The sequence below is a fragment of the Barbus barbus genome, assembly GCF_936440315.1.
Source record: "Barbus barbus genome assembly, chromosome: 38".
Classification (NCBI taxonomy): domain Eukaryota; kingdom Metazoa; phylum Chordata; class Actinopteri; order Cypriniformes; family Cyprinidae; genus Barbus; species Barbus barbus.
This window is the reverse complement of record NC_136716.1, coordinates 7,282,540-7,296,236: the sequence shown is the minus strand read 5'-3', so window position 1 is coordinate 7,296,236 and position 13,697 is coordinate 7,282,540. Positions and strand designations below refer to the sequence as shown.

The window sequence follows — 13,697 nt, the reverse complement described above, 5'->3', positions numbered from 1 at the left end:
AAGATAATTAAATAAATAAATAAATCATACAATCATTTTAAAATCATAAAAGTTAATAATATTGGAGGTTTTCTATTGGAGGAGATTCTTTTAAGTGTTGAGAAAAGTATCAAAAGCGAATATTTTACTATTAGGCTATCCCCTTACTATCAGGTGCAATAGGCCTACTTTATTAGGCGAAAGTCATTTAAATTAATTATTTACCTTTGTGTCTCAGGCCAGTTTTCATAGATTGAGTTGAACTTTTTGAGCAGTAGCTATTCATGATAACTTAAAACGATACATTACATGTACTATTTATTTATTTATTTACTAATGCACACATATTTACATAAGTTGGGTATGGAATAAATAGCCCCTCTTTATCTATAAATCTAAAATCTATAAATAGCTCAGAATGAAGAGTCATGCGGGCCAGAAAGACAATAATATGCGAATGTCGCTCCACCTGTCTGACTGGGCGTGCACGCCTCTCGCTCTCGCTCGCGCTCACCTGAGATCCAGCGTCAGTCATGAGGAACATCATGAGGCGACACTTTTACAGCTTCATTCTCTTTATCACAAACTTCGCGATTTTCCCAGGTAAGACAGATGCACTCATTTATGCTTGATGTTTTCATACTCATGATTAATTTACACACAACGGAGGAAGATATAGAAGGAATCGTCGTGTTTCACCGACAGCAAACTACTGCTATCTCTATTGTATTGTATCACTCATACTGGGAAAATAATTTATTTACAATAGATCTAGGTTAAATTAGATTCAAATTGCATTATTGGAGTGTTGGTCTTGTTTAAAAACAGCTCTGTTTATTTTATTACCAAAACAATGTCCAATAACTTCATGAAATGGGTCTGTCCATTTTTCTGTCCCTGTAGCCTTTACAGAAATATTACACTTGAAAACACTGGTTACGATTTCTTTATATTTTAAAATGAAACAATATGTTATTTGAACAATTACACCTTTTTGAGCCATCAATGTGGCAATGTTTGTTTTTTAATTAATTATATAGAATTCTAAGCTCCACAAAACTATTCGTCCCCACAGCCATGTACAGAAAAAAAGTGCTTTATTTATTTTGAGGTCCAAAGCTACAACAGTGTATCCATAACTATCAAATATATGATGCAAATGACATAAAACATTTGGATGAGGAAAGAGTAAATCTTAAAGAAAATATTTTACTATGTAAGTGCAAGTAAAAGTTGTAAAGTTAGTTTATAGAGTTGATAATATGTACAGGTATAAAAACACTTAAAAATCCAAGCTCATATGTAGTTATGTTTAAAGCTATTGATTCTAAAACGTATTTATATTGCATATTATCTGTATGTTTATATTAATTTAAAATAAAAGCTTAATAATTAAAATTAATCTAAACTGGCTTGTGTAATGGATTAAGGATATAATAAAGATGATTTTATCTATAAAAATGTTTTACTATGTAGCGTCCTTTTCATTTGGAGTTAGAGAAATTGGAGGAGTGGCTTTATTGCATCGGAGATGTGTCACTTTGCATGAAGCTGATTGGTCAAATTTTGGTTTGAGATCTCTAAACCAGAACATAGCCTGCCCCGGAGCAGGTTAGCTGTGGAGCATAAGTTACTATGACGATGAACACCGCTAAAAGTCAAACCACTTTCGTGCTACCTAAAACCCAGAGTTGGCGCAAACTAAACTGAAACTTACCTGGCTAGCCAGCTAAACCGGCTTCATGGTACAGGCCCCTGGTGTCACCTTCCTTATGGGTAAATAAATGCACAAAAAAGCTGTCATTAATGTATATAAATAAATTCAAAAGGTAATCTAATAATGTGGTCTAAGTATAAATGTTAGAAAAAGAAATACATTTTAAGACATCTTGCCATACCAAAAATGGACATTTCTGTAGAATGACCCAACTAACAACAACTGTAGGCAATATAAACATAAACGTATATCTATATACATATCTATTAAAATAGATATAGAAGATAGGTATATCAATATACAGGTGCATCTCATAAAATTAGAATATCGTGAAAAACTTCAAAAAGTGAAACTTTCATATATAGTTTACATTCATAACATGTAAAGTAAGACATTTCAAAAGAAAAAAAAAATTGTTTTAATTTTGATGATTAGAGCTTACAGCTCATGAAAGTCAAAATCCAGTATCTCAAAATATTAGAATATTTGTATTTGAGTTTCATTAAACGACCATCCCTACAGTATAAATTCAGGGTATCTCTTGTTCTTTGAAACCACAATAATGGGGAAGACTGCTGACTTTGCAGTGGTCCAATCATTGACATACCCTCCACACATACCCTCCATGACATACCCTCCACAAAGAGGGTATGTCATAGAGGGTCATTACTGAAAGGGGTGGCTGTTCACAGAGTGCTGTATCAAAGCATATTAAATGCAAAGTTGATTGGAAGGAAGAAATTTGGTAGGAAAAGGTGCACAAGCAACAGGGATGACCGCAAGCTTGAGAATACTGTCAAGCAAAGCTGATTCAAACACTTGGGAGAGCTTCACAAGGAGTGGACTGAAGCTGGAGTCAGTGCATCAAGAGTCACCACGCTCAGACATCTTCAGGAAAAGGGCTACCAAGTCACTTCTGAAACCGAAACAATGTCAGAAGCATCTTACCTGGGCTGTGGAGAAAAAGAACTGGACTGTTGCTCAGTGGTCCAAAGTCCTCTTTTCAGATACATTTTAATTTTGCATTTAATTTGGAAATCAATGTCTGGAGTCTGGAGGAAGACTGGAGAGGCACAGAACCCAAGCTGCTTGAAGACCAGTTTGAAGTTTCCACAGTCAGTGATGATTTGCGGTGCCGTGACGTCTGCTGGTGTTGGTCCATTGTGTTTTATCAAGTCCAGAATCAATGCAGCCGAGAGAGAGAGAGAAAGAGAGAAAGTACACATTTCAGCTTGTTGTTTTTTTTCTGTTGTGTTTGTTGCACATTTTGATGCCTTGATGACAGGGGTAGGGGGCTCCCATATAAAGCAATGTGGCTTCCCAACTTAAATTCAGATGCAGTGTGCTTTCCATGGTGGGTCTGAACAAAACCAAAACTAGGAACAGTTTGGCTCTGGATGGAACGCTATCATGACAGTGCTTTATGTGGGAGTCCTCTACCCCTGTCATCAGGCATCAAAATGTGCAACAAACATTTACAACAGAAAAAAAGAAACATAAGCTGAAGTGTGTACTCTCTCTCTCTCTCTCACACACACACACACACACAGCTTGACATACATGCTCAGGGTAAGTACTGTAATCCTACTGTATATGTGTACAGTATGTACATTGAGTACTGCTGTTCAGTTGGCACGTTTAGGGCAATGTTTCTTTTTATTTTTGATACATTTTGTATTTTTAAATGCATAAATCTTGTTTATTTTATTAGAATGAATTTGTCTTTCATCAGATTTACCAGATGTTATCATTTCTATTTGTGCTGGTGAATTATGAACAATAGGTAAAATTGAACTACTAGCAAAAACTTGGATGCTGCAAATATTTGAGTTGCTCCTCCCCTTTGTGACTCCTCCCCTTTGTGTGGCCCCTCCCCTAATCTCACTCCAAACTTTTGCTATAACTCGAGAGCCCTGCATAAATGAACATACTTTAAAGAACTTGAACTTTTCTGCTTTGCAAATCCTTTTTTTGTTTGATCTTAGGAAATATATTTTGAGATACTGGATTTTGACTTTCATGAGCTGTAAGCTCTAATCATCAAAATTAAAACTTTTGAAATGTCTTACTTTACATGTAATGAATCTAAAATATATATGAAAGTTTCACTTTTTGAAATAAGTGCAGTTTTTCACGATATTCAAATTTTTTAGATGCACCTGTATACTTAATGTGAATAAAACTCGCTCCTGTAAATGATCAAACTCCTATATATAGCTAATTAGTTACTCAGATTTCAGTTGTATTTATTTGTTTCTTGTGGTATATGCATTCATAGTCCAGAGCACAGACCAGACTTCATATGCGAAGAAGTATGATGTGGTCAAACCTCAGCTTCTTCATGAGCGCTGGAAGAGGCATGCAGACCCTTCACACACACCTGCACAGGTATAAAGCACTATTAACAGTGGCTGGAAGTAAGTTAAAGATGTTGTTTTCTGCATATTTGAAAAGGATGTGTCTGATTTCAGGATAGACATGCTGATAGCATTTCATACTCGGTCATGATTGATGGTCATGAACATATACTGCATCTGACAAAGAACACGTAAGAACTTTAGAAGGAGTTTGACTGAAATATTCTTTGAAATAGTGTTATTTAATGATTAAAAATTGTAATTTGATCTCTTATTCTCCCAGACACTTTTTATCGAAGGACTTTGTTGTGTTGTTACACGATGTGCAGGAGAAAGAGAAAGCATGCACAGAAAAACTGGTGAGAATTGTTTTTGAGTCATCACATTGCATGTTTCAGAATGAGGAAATTCTATGTTAAAAATGCTTTCTAGTCAGTGGACATTGGTCAGCTAGCCTTGAAAACAATGAGTCATGTGGTCTCTTTATGAAAACCATTAAACAACATTAACCTTCACCTAGTATTGAGAAAAAGAGCTGTACTAATGCTGGTTTTGTTCCAGGAGCTTTGTCATTATCAAGGACATGTGGAAGGTTATGAAGACTCTCTCGTAGCTCTCAGCACCTGTGAAGGTCTCAGGTAAGCATGTTGCTTACACTTTCAGTGTCTAAAATGCAATGTCTTGTTAGTTGGGTGCCATCATTTCTTTTTAAACTGAAAGTTATTACTGTGCTAGCAAGGCAGCTCTGTATTAAAATTCATCTTTTTGCTTTTCTTCTCCACAATTTTCGCACTTGCAACTCACAATTGCAAAAACACTCCCTCTCTCTGCCATTGCTCAGACTAATTAATAGTTCAAGCTAGAAGTTAACATGTCAGTCTTTCAAACAGACAAAGCAATGTTATGAAACGCATATACTTGCAAATTTAAATTATTTGCATACTGAAAGGTTTCGGTCTGTTCTTTTTTTAATCCATCTGACAATCTATCAGCAAACAGATCGTTGTGTTTTGTGTTGATTCTTGTCATTAACCTTAATTCTAAGCTTTTCTTAAACATTAACACTAGACTATATTTTGCTGTGCAAACACACATTTCTTTGTTTTGCACCTCTAAATTAAATATGACCTCTATTTAATATTGATGTTGTTTTGTTTGTTTTGTTGGAAGTGACTGTACAGTACTTGATGTATTTTTATTCACAATATTGTGTAATAAGATTCATTCCGAAATGAACTTGACATTTTCCCTTTAAATTATTTTAATATGATCATCTGACCTATTAATACAAAGTTGTTTCTGTGTGTAGATATAAAAATTCAACTAACTAATCTAAACAAATAACTGACAAAAGTGTACTTCAGCAGTGTGTAAACCAGTCAGAAAATTTTAGTTTGCGATCATCACAATTTGAAAAATCATTGCAATTATTTGTTTTATATCCTACATAATTAACCTGGTAATGTAATGGAGGATATAGAGGATTTGTAAAGCATTAAATATAGACAGAAAGGCTGTTTGCTGTGTAAATGTGAATAGTGTGTAAATAAAGATATTTGATGTTTATAGTAAGTGAAAATAGAAGTATTTTTATTGCGCTTCGTTTAAGTAGTTAGATGCTATTTGTACTAAAGGGGCCATCACACTACATTTTTCATGCCATTAACTTCCATTTATGCGCATATCAATGTAGGAGACAGGAAATGCAAGCTCATGCTAATTTCACTGCATTTCAAAGTTTGGTGAATTCTAACCTGTGAATTTGTGTCAAGTGAAGGTGTGTGACATAGAATATCTACATGTCGAGCGTGAATATCTTAGCTGCATTTAAATCTGCAAAATTGCAATATGTATTTTTTTTTTTTTACATTTTTTTGTTGTATTATATGATGAATTATACCTTTAAAAAAGTTCCTGCAGAGTTTGACATCATATTATGACCATTGGTTAATGTATGGCTTAAATGTGAATAGTTTTAGATGCCATTTATACTCAAGTGCAGCTGGTGGCTGATAATATTTGCACCTCAATGTAATGTACTTTGTATAACAATATGCAATAATAACATATTCAGTGAATAGGATTATATTTAGTAAAACTATAAGTAGATGCTACTTTATTGGGAACTTGCATTTCCCTATGCCTAATGGAATTGAATACTACACTATACTTCATGCAAGGTCACATTTGCAAAACATCCGGTGAGATTTCATGGGCAAAACAGGTCCATTGTCAATATTGTACCAATGTATAAAGCACAGCTCAGTTTCAGACTAAGCAGCTTTTCGTTGTTGAACAGTGTATTCGTATGGCTAACTTGAAAACTAACAAAATCTGCGTTGTCTGAATTTTGCCAAGCAACGGTACATGTATCGCACTTTTATTCCCCATGCCACTGCTTCTGTAATCAGACAGGTTTCTTAGTTTGTCTTCCTCAACCAGACAGAGATTGACAGAGCTAGTGTCAACAGCCTTTGCCAACATGATTAGGATTATTTGCACTCAGTGTAAATAGACACTCTCACTTCTCATAAGAGTAGCAAAAGTCCTATCAACCTCTTACAGTATTGTACTTTTAATGTTTTTTGAGGGCCTTTAAGTCAAACATTAGGTTTTAAACATTGTGCGTTTTGTTTCAGGGGGATCATTCTTATTGGCAATAATAGCTATGGGCTGGAACCCATCTTGCACTCCAAAGCCAATGAACACCTCCTCTTCCTGTTGAAGGACAGTCAATCAGAACCATTTGTATGTGGACTGGCCAATGAGATGTCTACCAGCGAGGACCACTCTCATTACGATGACATGTCCATGTTTATACGGGTTGGAAAATATGTCTTGTTGTTATTTGAATATTTTTGCACAAACACATTTGACATTTAATTTAATCTACTGAATCTGCAGAAAAAACGAAACTTACCTCAGACCAAATATGTGGAGTTGGTGTTAGTAGTGGACCACCAAAGGGTGAGTTTTAGCCATTAGAAGTCTGTGTTTTTGGAATTATCTTTTCATCATTGTGTAGTTCTTACAAGTGTTTATCTGTTCTCAGTTCGTCTTCAAGAACAGTAATACAGCTGCCGTGCGTAACGAAATGATCCAGTTGGCTAACTTGCTGGATACGGTAAGAATTTTAGCTACAGATAAGGTTATTGCCCAACAATAATCTCAGTCAATAATGTGTTAAGACTGTTGTAATGTGTGCCAGCCCTTGTGAAAAAGAAGTGCACTTAAGTATACTTTTATAAAGTGTACTTATTGCAGAAAAAACATACTTTAAAAGAACACACATAAGTACAATTTAAATGTTATTTTCGACGCGTAAATACATTGTATTTATAATTAACTTCAAATGTATCACATTTTAAAGTGATATTAAATGCTATAAGTTGAACTTTTGAGTGATTTTTTTTTTAAACCACTTAAGTGGTACTTTTTAGTACATCTTTATGTACTTTCATAATTGTTTCTAGTGTCTTTAAAATATGGTTAAAGTGTACTACTAATGTACTGACAAGCAATTAATGTTAACTAAAATATACTTTAATGTCAGTTAACTACACTTAAGCATGAATTAAATGTAATATTTTCGACCACTTAAATGCATGTTATATGTAATTGATTGCAAATATATTACAGTTTAAAATTACATTAATGCAATTAGTTGAACTTTTGAGGGATATTTTTGAACCACTTAAGTGGGACTTTAGTATATTTTATATGTACTTTGAAATATGATAAATATGTATTTCTCAATAAGCAATTAATGTGAACTAAACTATACTTAAATGTTATTTCAATGTACTTCAATGTTATATATCTCTGGCAATGAAGTTGAAATTTAGTTTAGGCTATTTAATATAGGCTCTTAATTACCTAGTTACAATCAACACAAACACAAAATTAAAACCCACTACATTTATTGACAAAACAATCTCTAAAACAAATACACAAAAATGCGTTTTGCTGATGCATAAGAAAAACCCAACACTACACGCAGCTGCAACACTTTAACTCACTTATTAGAAAGAGTCTGGAGAACAATGCAAAATCGCTTACATACAAAAGTACCTAATCTCACCATCATACATCTCAACATCATTCTGTATGGTGTATAAGCTCGTTTCCTCATTGGGGACCTAAAAATGTCCACGAGGTCAAAATTTACTGGTATTACTATCCTTGTGGAGTCATTTGGTCTCCATAATGTATAGGATTACTAACACACAAACACACACACTTAATATAAAAAAAATCAAGAAAATCATCATTCGTACAACAAATGAGACGTTATTGTAAAACATTACCAAACTGTGTTAATGGTACCCTCAGTTTCACAGGCAAGGCTTAAAGGGCTAGTTCACCCAAAAATGAAAATTGTCATCATTTACTCACCCTCAAGTAGTTCCAAACCTGTATGGATTTCTTTGTTCTGCCAAACACAAAGGAATATATTTTGAAGAAAGTTTGTAACCAGGCTGTTTTGGGGCCCCATTGACTTCCATAGTAGGAAAAAAACTACAATGGAAGTCAATGGTGCCAAATGTCCTAATTGAACTATGGCCTAATCTTGGCTTAGTCTAAGCCCTGTCCGTGAAACCAGGCCTTAAATTCTCAAACCTTTACTAGCACCAACATTAAACAGAACCGAAAGGTTTCTTCTAAAATCTTACTCCAGCATCAGTGAATTCAAGTTTGACTTAAATAAAGTAATTAATAAAAATAAAAAATAAAACTCCAAATGAACTTGCTGGGAAGTGGTGTTTGTCAGTGTCCCAGAAGCTCTTCATCAGCAGTAAACTTCAAATGTCATGAAGCTGCACACCATCTCTCCACAGTCTGAACGGAAATGTTCCAAAGAGGAAAGTCAGAAAAAAATTCCTTGAGGAAAGAAAGAAGAACAATTGTTATAAAACATATCCAGTCATTATAAATGGTTCAGTTGAGTGAAAGCAATAGACACAGTTGCTGTCCAAAGTTTATATAAACATTGCAGTATCTGCAAAATGTTAATAATTTAAGCAATAAGAGGGTAGAGGGGTAGAATCATTAAAAAATTGCAATTTCTTCTCTGATGAAGCAGTTCATTCTGCAAGGTGTATGTTAACTTTTGACCACATCTGCATCACCTAAGAGGTGAATTACCTCAATCATCAGGGCAACATCGTAGTAGAATGCTGGGAGATGTTCCTTCAGATTTCCCACAAACACCAGATTTCATGATCACACCATCTTCACTGACACTGAACACTGGAATAAAACATAACTTTATCAATTACCCAAATATAGATAAATATTCCAAAATCTATGAAAATTAAGAAAGGTACCTTAAATTTTTCCTCCTCATCTTGCCTTGCCTTCTCTCGCACATCTTCATGAAGAATTGTCCCTGTATTTACCACAACTGACAGCAAAGCTGCAGCCCGCTTCCTTTGGTTTGTTACCTGTGAAATATATAATGATTAGAGGGGGATCTATAAATGTACTGGTGGAAATATATTACTTGCAAATTGAAAAGATTCAAAGCATTTCAAATCCATAGTGTTTTAGTGACTCAATATAGCACTTTTAGCTTGTCATGTGTGATCAGGGTGAGCTGATTTACATCTAACATCACGTGCATCCACACTGTATCTCCAGTAACAAATCTGTACTGATTGTGCAAAATGAATAACTCCAGATAAGTACAAAAATATTACATATTACAAACATAACCAGTAATGGAACATCTTGCTCTTAAAATACAAAAAAAACCCCACACAATAACAACATTATTTCTAGAGGTGGCTGAATATTTTGAATATTACTGTTGATTATAATATTGATTATATACATTAAATATTACAAGATCGGATCTTTGAATTTTGTTCAGTGGCGTTAAATTGAATTTTAAATCATTTAGTTAAAATGCAATATTGTATTTTCAGCAGCCAAATTTCTTGGTCCACGCACGCGATAACATTCCGATATCAGAATACATTCATAGATAAATTGTAACTTAGGACACGATTAAGGGGCCGTTCACATATCATGCCTAAAAATGCGTGGAAAACGCTAGGCGCGCCGCATTCTCCTTTTTTCTAAAGCGCTCGGGCGGTGGCGCTCCGGAGGCGTCTGTCGTTGCTAAGCAACCATCAGCTCTCCATTACAACAAGGAAATTCCAGCAATGGATTTCCACCATCCATCCCTGGACCGCAATGATGAGCTGCTCCTCCATTTTTCAGATGATGTTTCAAAGTAACGGATCATCGTTCTGAGAGAAAACTGGATAAACTGGATGTTTTTTCACCTTTTTTCTGTGTAAAAACACCAAAGGAAGCAGGTCGCGGAGAAGATCGATGCCGAATAGTAAATCTGTTAGTCACTGATTAAACCTACTGCCTCTCACTCAATAAAAGAATCACATTTCTGTGTGTTTTTTTGAAATATTTAATTTAGTTGGTTTAATAATTAACGTTACGTTACCTTCTTTGCTAGTATGACTCTCACTAGGCTTGTGAATTAGCAGATCTTGAACAGGGGCCTTTCTAAAATGCTTAAAGTGGCTTAATGTACCAAGACCGTGATAAAGCCAAAATTGTAAAGCATATACTATGTGCAGATACACAGCTCAAAATATGAACGCAACACGTTTATTTACGTTAAGCATTTTCCTCTCATAAGAACACGCTTAATGCACCGAGACAGTGATAATAAAATACCACATTCTTTACACATATTTCTAATCAATCATAATATGTGCAGAAAAACAGATGAGCCCAAATATGAACATTAAATATCACTGTCTTAATCCATAAGCGCTTTCTACATTAAGGATTTCTAAAGGGAGGAAAATGCTTTGTTTAAACATGTCACATTAATATTCTGCCTCGCCTGCATGTCTTTGAGCATCACTGTCTTAGTACATTAAACCAGCATTTTAAAATGCTATAAACCTGTTGACAAGCTCCTAGGGATTAGATTTTGCTGGTCATTTGTTGACATAAATATAAAAATATAGCGAGTTTGTGACTCGCTGAATGTGACCCACAATCTCTGATTCTCCTCCGTGGCCATGGAAAAATTTATATTTATAATGACAACAATTATACTTTCTCATTTAAAAGTTTCCAACAAAGAAATGGATTGACTTCTGTCGGCTTGTTGAACACACTTTTATTGGAACACTGCTACTCAATGGACACGGATGAAGTCTCAGGTAAAAGAGAATGGGGAATTGATTCCAACTCATCCACTCCGTTGAAATCTCAAAGTGGGAAAAAAGCTAAAAAAATCGTCTGGAACTGATTTGACTGACAATGGCCCGGTTTCACAGACAGGGCTTAGACTAAACCAGGATTAGGCCATTGTTCAATTAGGAAATTTAAGTAATCTTTATTAACATGCCTTAGAAAAAAACATTACTGGTGTGCACCTTGAGACAAAACAAAGGCACTGATATATTTTAAGATCAGTCAGTGCAAGTTTCTTTCAGTTAAAACAGCTCAGACTTATACTTTAGTCTGGGACTAGGCTTAAGCCTTGTCTGTGAAACCGGGGGAATGTGTCTAACGTCGCTATCCTTGACGCAATCAAAGCACTCGGTGTCAAAGTGGAAGAGCAGCACGAAGATATTAGCATGCAGCTGAAACAGCACAGCGCTATGATTGCAAGTGTGGCAAAGGCTGTACAAATTAATGCAGAAGAGGTAAAAGAATGTAAAGATAAGGTGAGCATGTTAGAAAAGCAAGTGGAGACGCTCCCTAAAGAGAACGACAATCTGAGAAATCAAGTTCTAGACCAGGAAAGATATAAGAGGAGATGGTGCCTTCGCATCAGAGGAATGAAAGAAAAATCTGACGAGAACATTCGGGAAGATGTGATCCAACTTCTTGTTAAAATTACCCCTGAATTCTCCTCCAACATGTGTGATGCTGTGGATGTTGTGCACCGGGTTGGAAAAAAAAGAGGCCAACAGACCCAGGGAAGTGATCGTTCTATTTGCGCGTAGAGGACTGAGAGATGAGATCTGGAAAAAAATGAAAGACTCTGTGGTGTGCAGGGATGCTGGACTCAAATTCGCGGAGGACCTGACGAGGGAAGACAGACTAGCAAGACGTGCGTTGTGGCTGAAGATTGAGCAGGCCAGGAAAGAAGGAAAGACAGCTGGATTTCGTGGATCTTTTGGTTTCATAAATGGAAAACGTATTTATTTAGTCATTTAGCAGACGCTTTTATCCAAAGCGACTTACAAATGAGGACATAAGAAACAATCAAATCCAACAAAAGAGCAACAACGTGCAACTGCTATTACAAGTCTTGGTTAGCCTAACGCAGTACAGATATTTGTTTATTTATTTTTAAATAAAAAGACATAAAATTAGAACAGAGAGTGCTAGAGTTAGAGGGTCAAGTAAAGATGGAACAGATGAATTCAGAAAATGAATGGGTATTTGGATAGTGATTTTCACTTGATAAGTGAGGAGGGACTCTGTATTATTTCGTTGAAAGTTTCTTCTAGCGTTTACAGAGTTTAATATTAACGACTGGTTCTATGTTCTCGTTATTATCTAATGTTTCATTTTCGTCTTTAAACAGTAAGATTCAGTTAAAAGGAAAGGTATTTTTCTTTTTTGCAAAAGTCAAAAGTCAAACTTATTTTTTCTTTAAGAAACTAACTCGGAAGCTTCGGATGCTCCTTTCTGGCGTAATCAATGGGGCGATGACACATTTTTTAGTCACGGCACAAATCGATCTGCGGGTGTTGCTATTTGTTTACACAATTGTCCCAGTAAGATAATTTTTCACAAAGCTGATGATGAGGGACATTGGCTAGCAATCGTTCTCAGTTTAGACAAGTTTTTTTTTTATTTTGATAAACGTGCATGGATATAATAATCGGAATCAGAATAGTGATTTGCTCTCTCCAATTACTGACATTATGAATGAGTTGAAGATTTTTTACCCCACAGAGTTTATTCTAATTGGAGGGGATTTTAACTTAACTCCATATGAGTGGCTAGATAGAGATCCTTCCAAATTTAACTTTTCCCAAGTTAATAACATTGTTCAAAATTTTTGCTCTTCAAATCTTCTGATTGTATCTGGAGAACTCAGAATCCATGCATTACACGATTTACTTGGTTTAAACCCAATGCAAATGTGAGATCAAGAATTGATTACTGGCTTGGCACCGAGGCTATAATTGCTCTATCTCTAGTGCTCCGTTAAGTGATCATTGTGTGATTGAATTAAGTTTAAAACAAAAGGGTGAATCTAGTAATTCCAAAGGGTACTGGAAATTTAATGCTGACCTACTAACTCAGGATGACTACTGCACATATATAAAGAAGATTATAACTGATATCAGTAAGAAATGCATGCCAGGTGGTGGTAATTTTATTTTTTTTTTAAATATAAACTTAGAGAATTTTCAATAACGTGGGAAAAATCTTAAGAAAAAGAGATTAGCGAATGAAATTCAGTTAATAAATAAGATTAATACATGTTGCTGCAAATCTACTCTTATCAGATGAAGATAAGAAAAAACTTCACTGGATGAACTTTGGATGAGGTCAAGAGCAAAATGAATCGAGGAGGGGGAGAAAAATAATAATAATTGTTATTTATATAGCACCTTTCCAACACCCAAGGTCACTTTACA

At 35.1% G+C, this 13,697-nt stretch overlaps 1 protein-coding gene across 1 annotated transcript in view; it reads left to right on the top strand.

The window, feature by feature from the left end:
* The first annotated feature begins 475 nt into the window (after positions 1 to 475).
* The window catches only part of LOC306857462 (disintegrin and metalloproteinase domain-containing protein 9-like), a 50,679-nt gene continuing 37,457 nt past the window's right edge, over positions 476 to 13,697 (top strand). The window contains exons 1-8 of the mRNA XM_079397418.1: positions 476 to 582; positions 3,975 to 4,084; positions 4,168 to 4,244; positions 4,337 to 4,412; positions 4,615 to 4,691; positions 6,693 to 6,876; positions 6,958 to 7,020; positions 7,106 to 7,177. Coding sequence (XP_079253544.1) covers positions 513 to 582; positions 3,975 to 4,084; positions 4,168 to 4,244; positions 4,337 to 4,412; positions 4,615 to 4,691; positions 6,693 to 6,876; positions 6,958 to 7,020; positions 7,106 to 7,177 — 729 coding nt within the window. The 5' untranslated portion in view covers positions 476 to 512. The remainder of the gene's footprint in view (positions 583 to 3,974; positions 4,085 to 4,167; positions 4,245 to 4,336; positions 4,413 to 4,614; positions 4,692 to 6,692; positions 6,877 to 6,957; positions 7,021 to 7,105; positions 7,178 to 13,697) is intronic.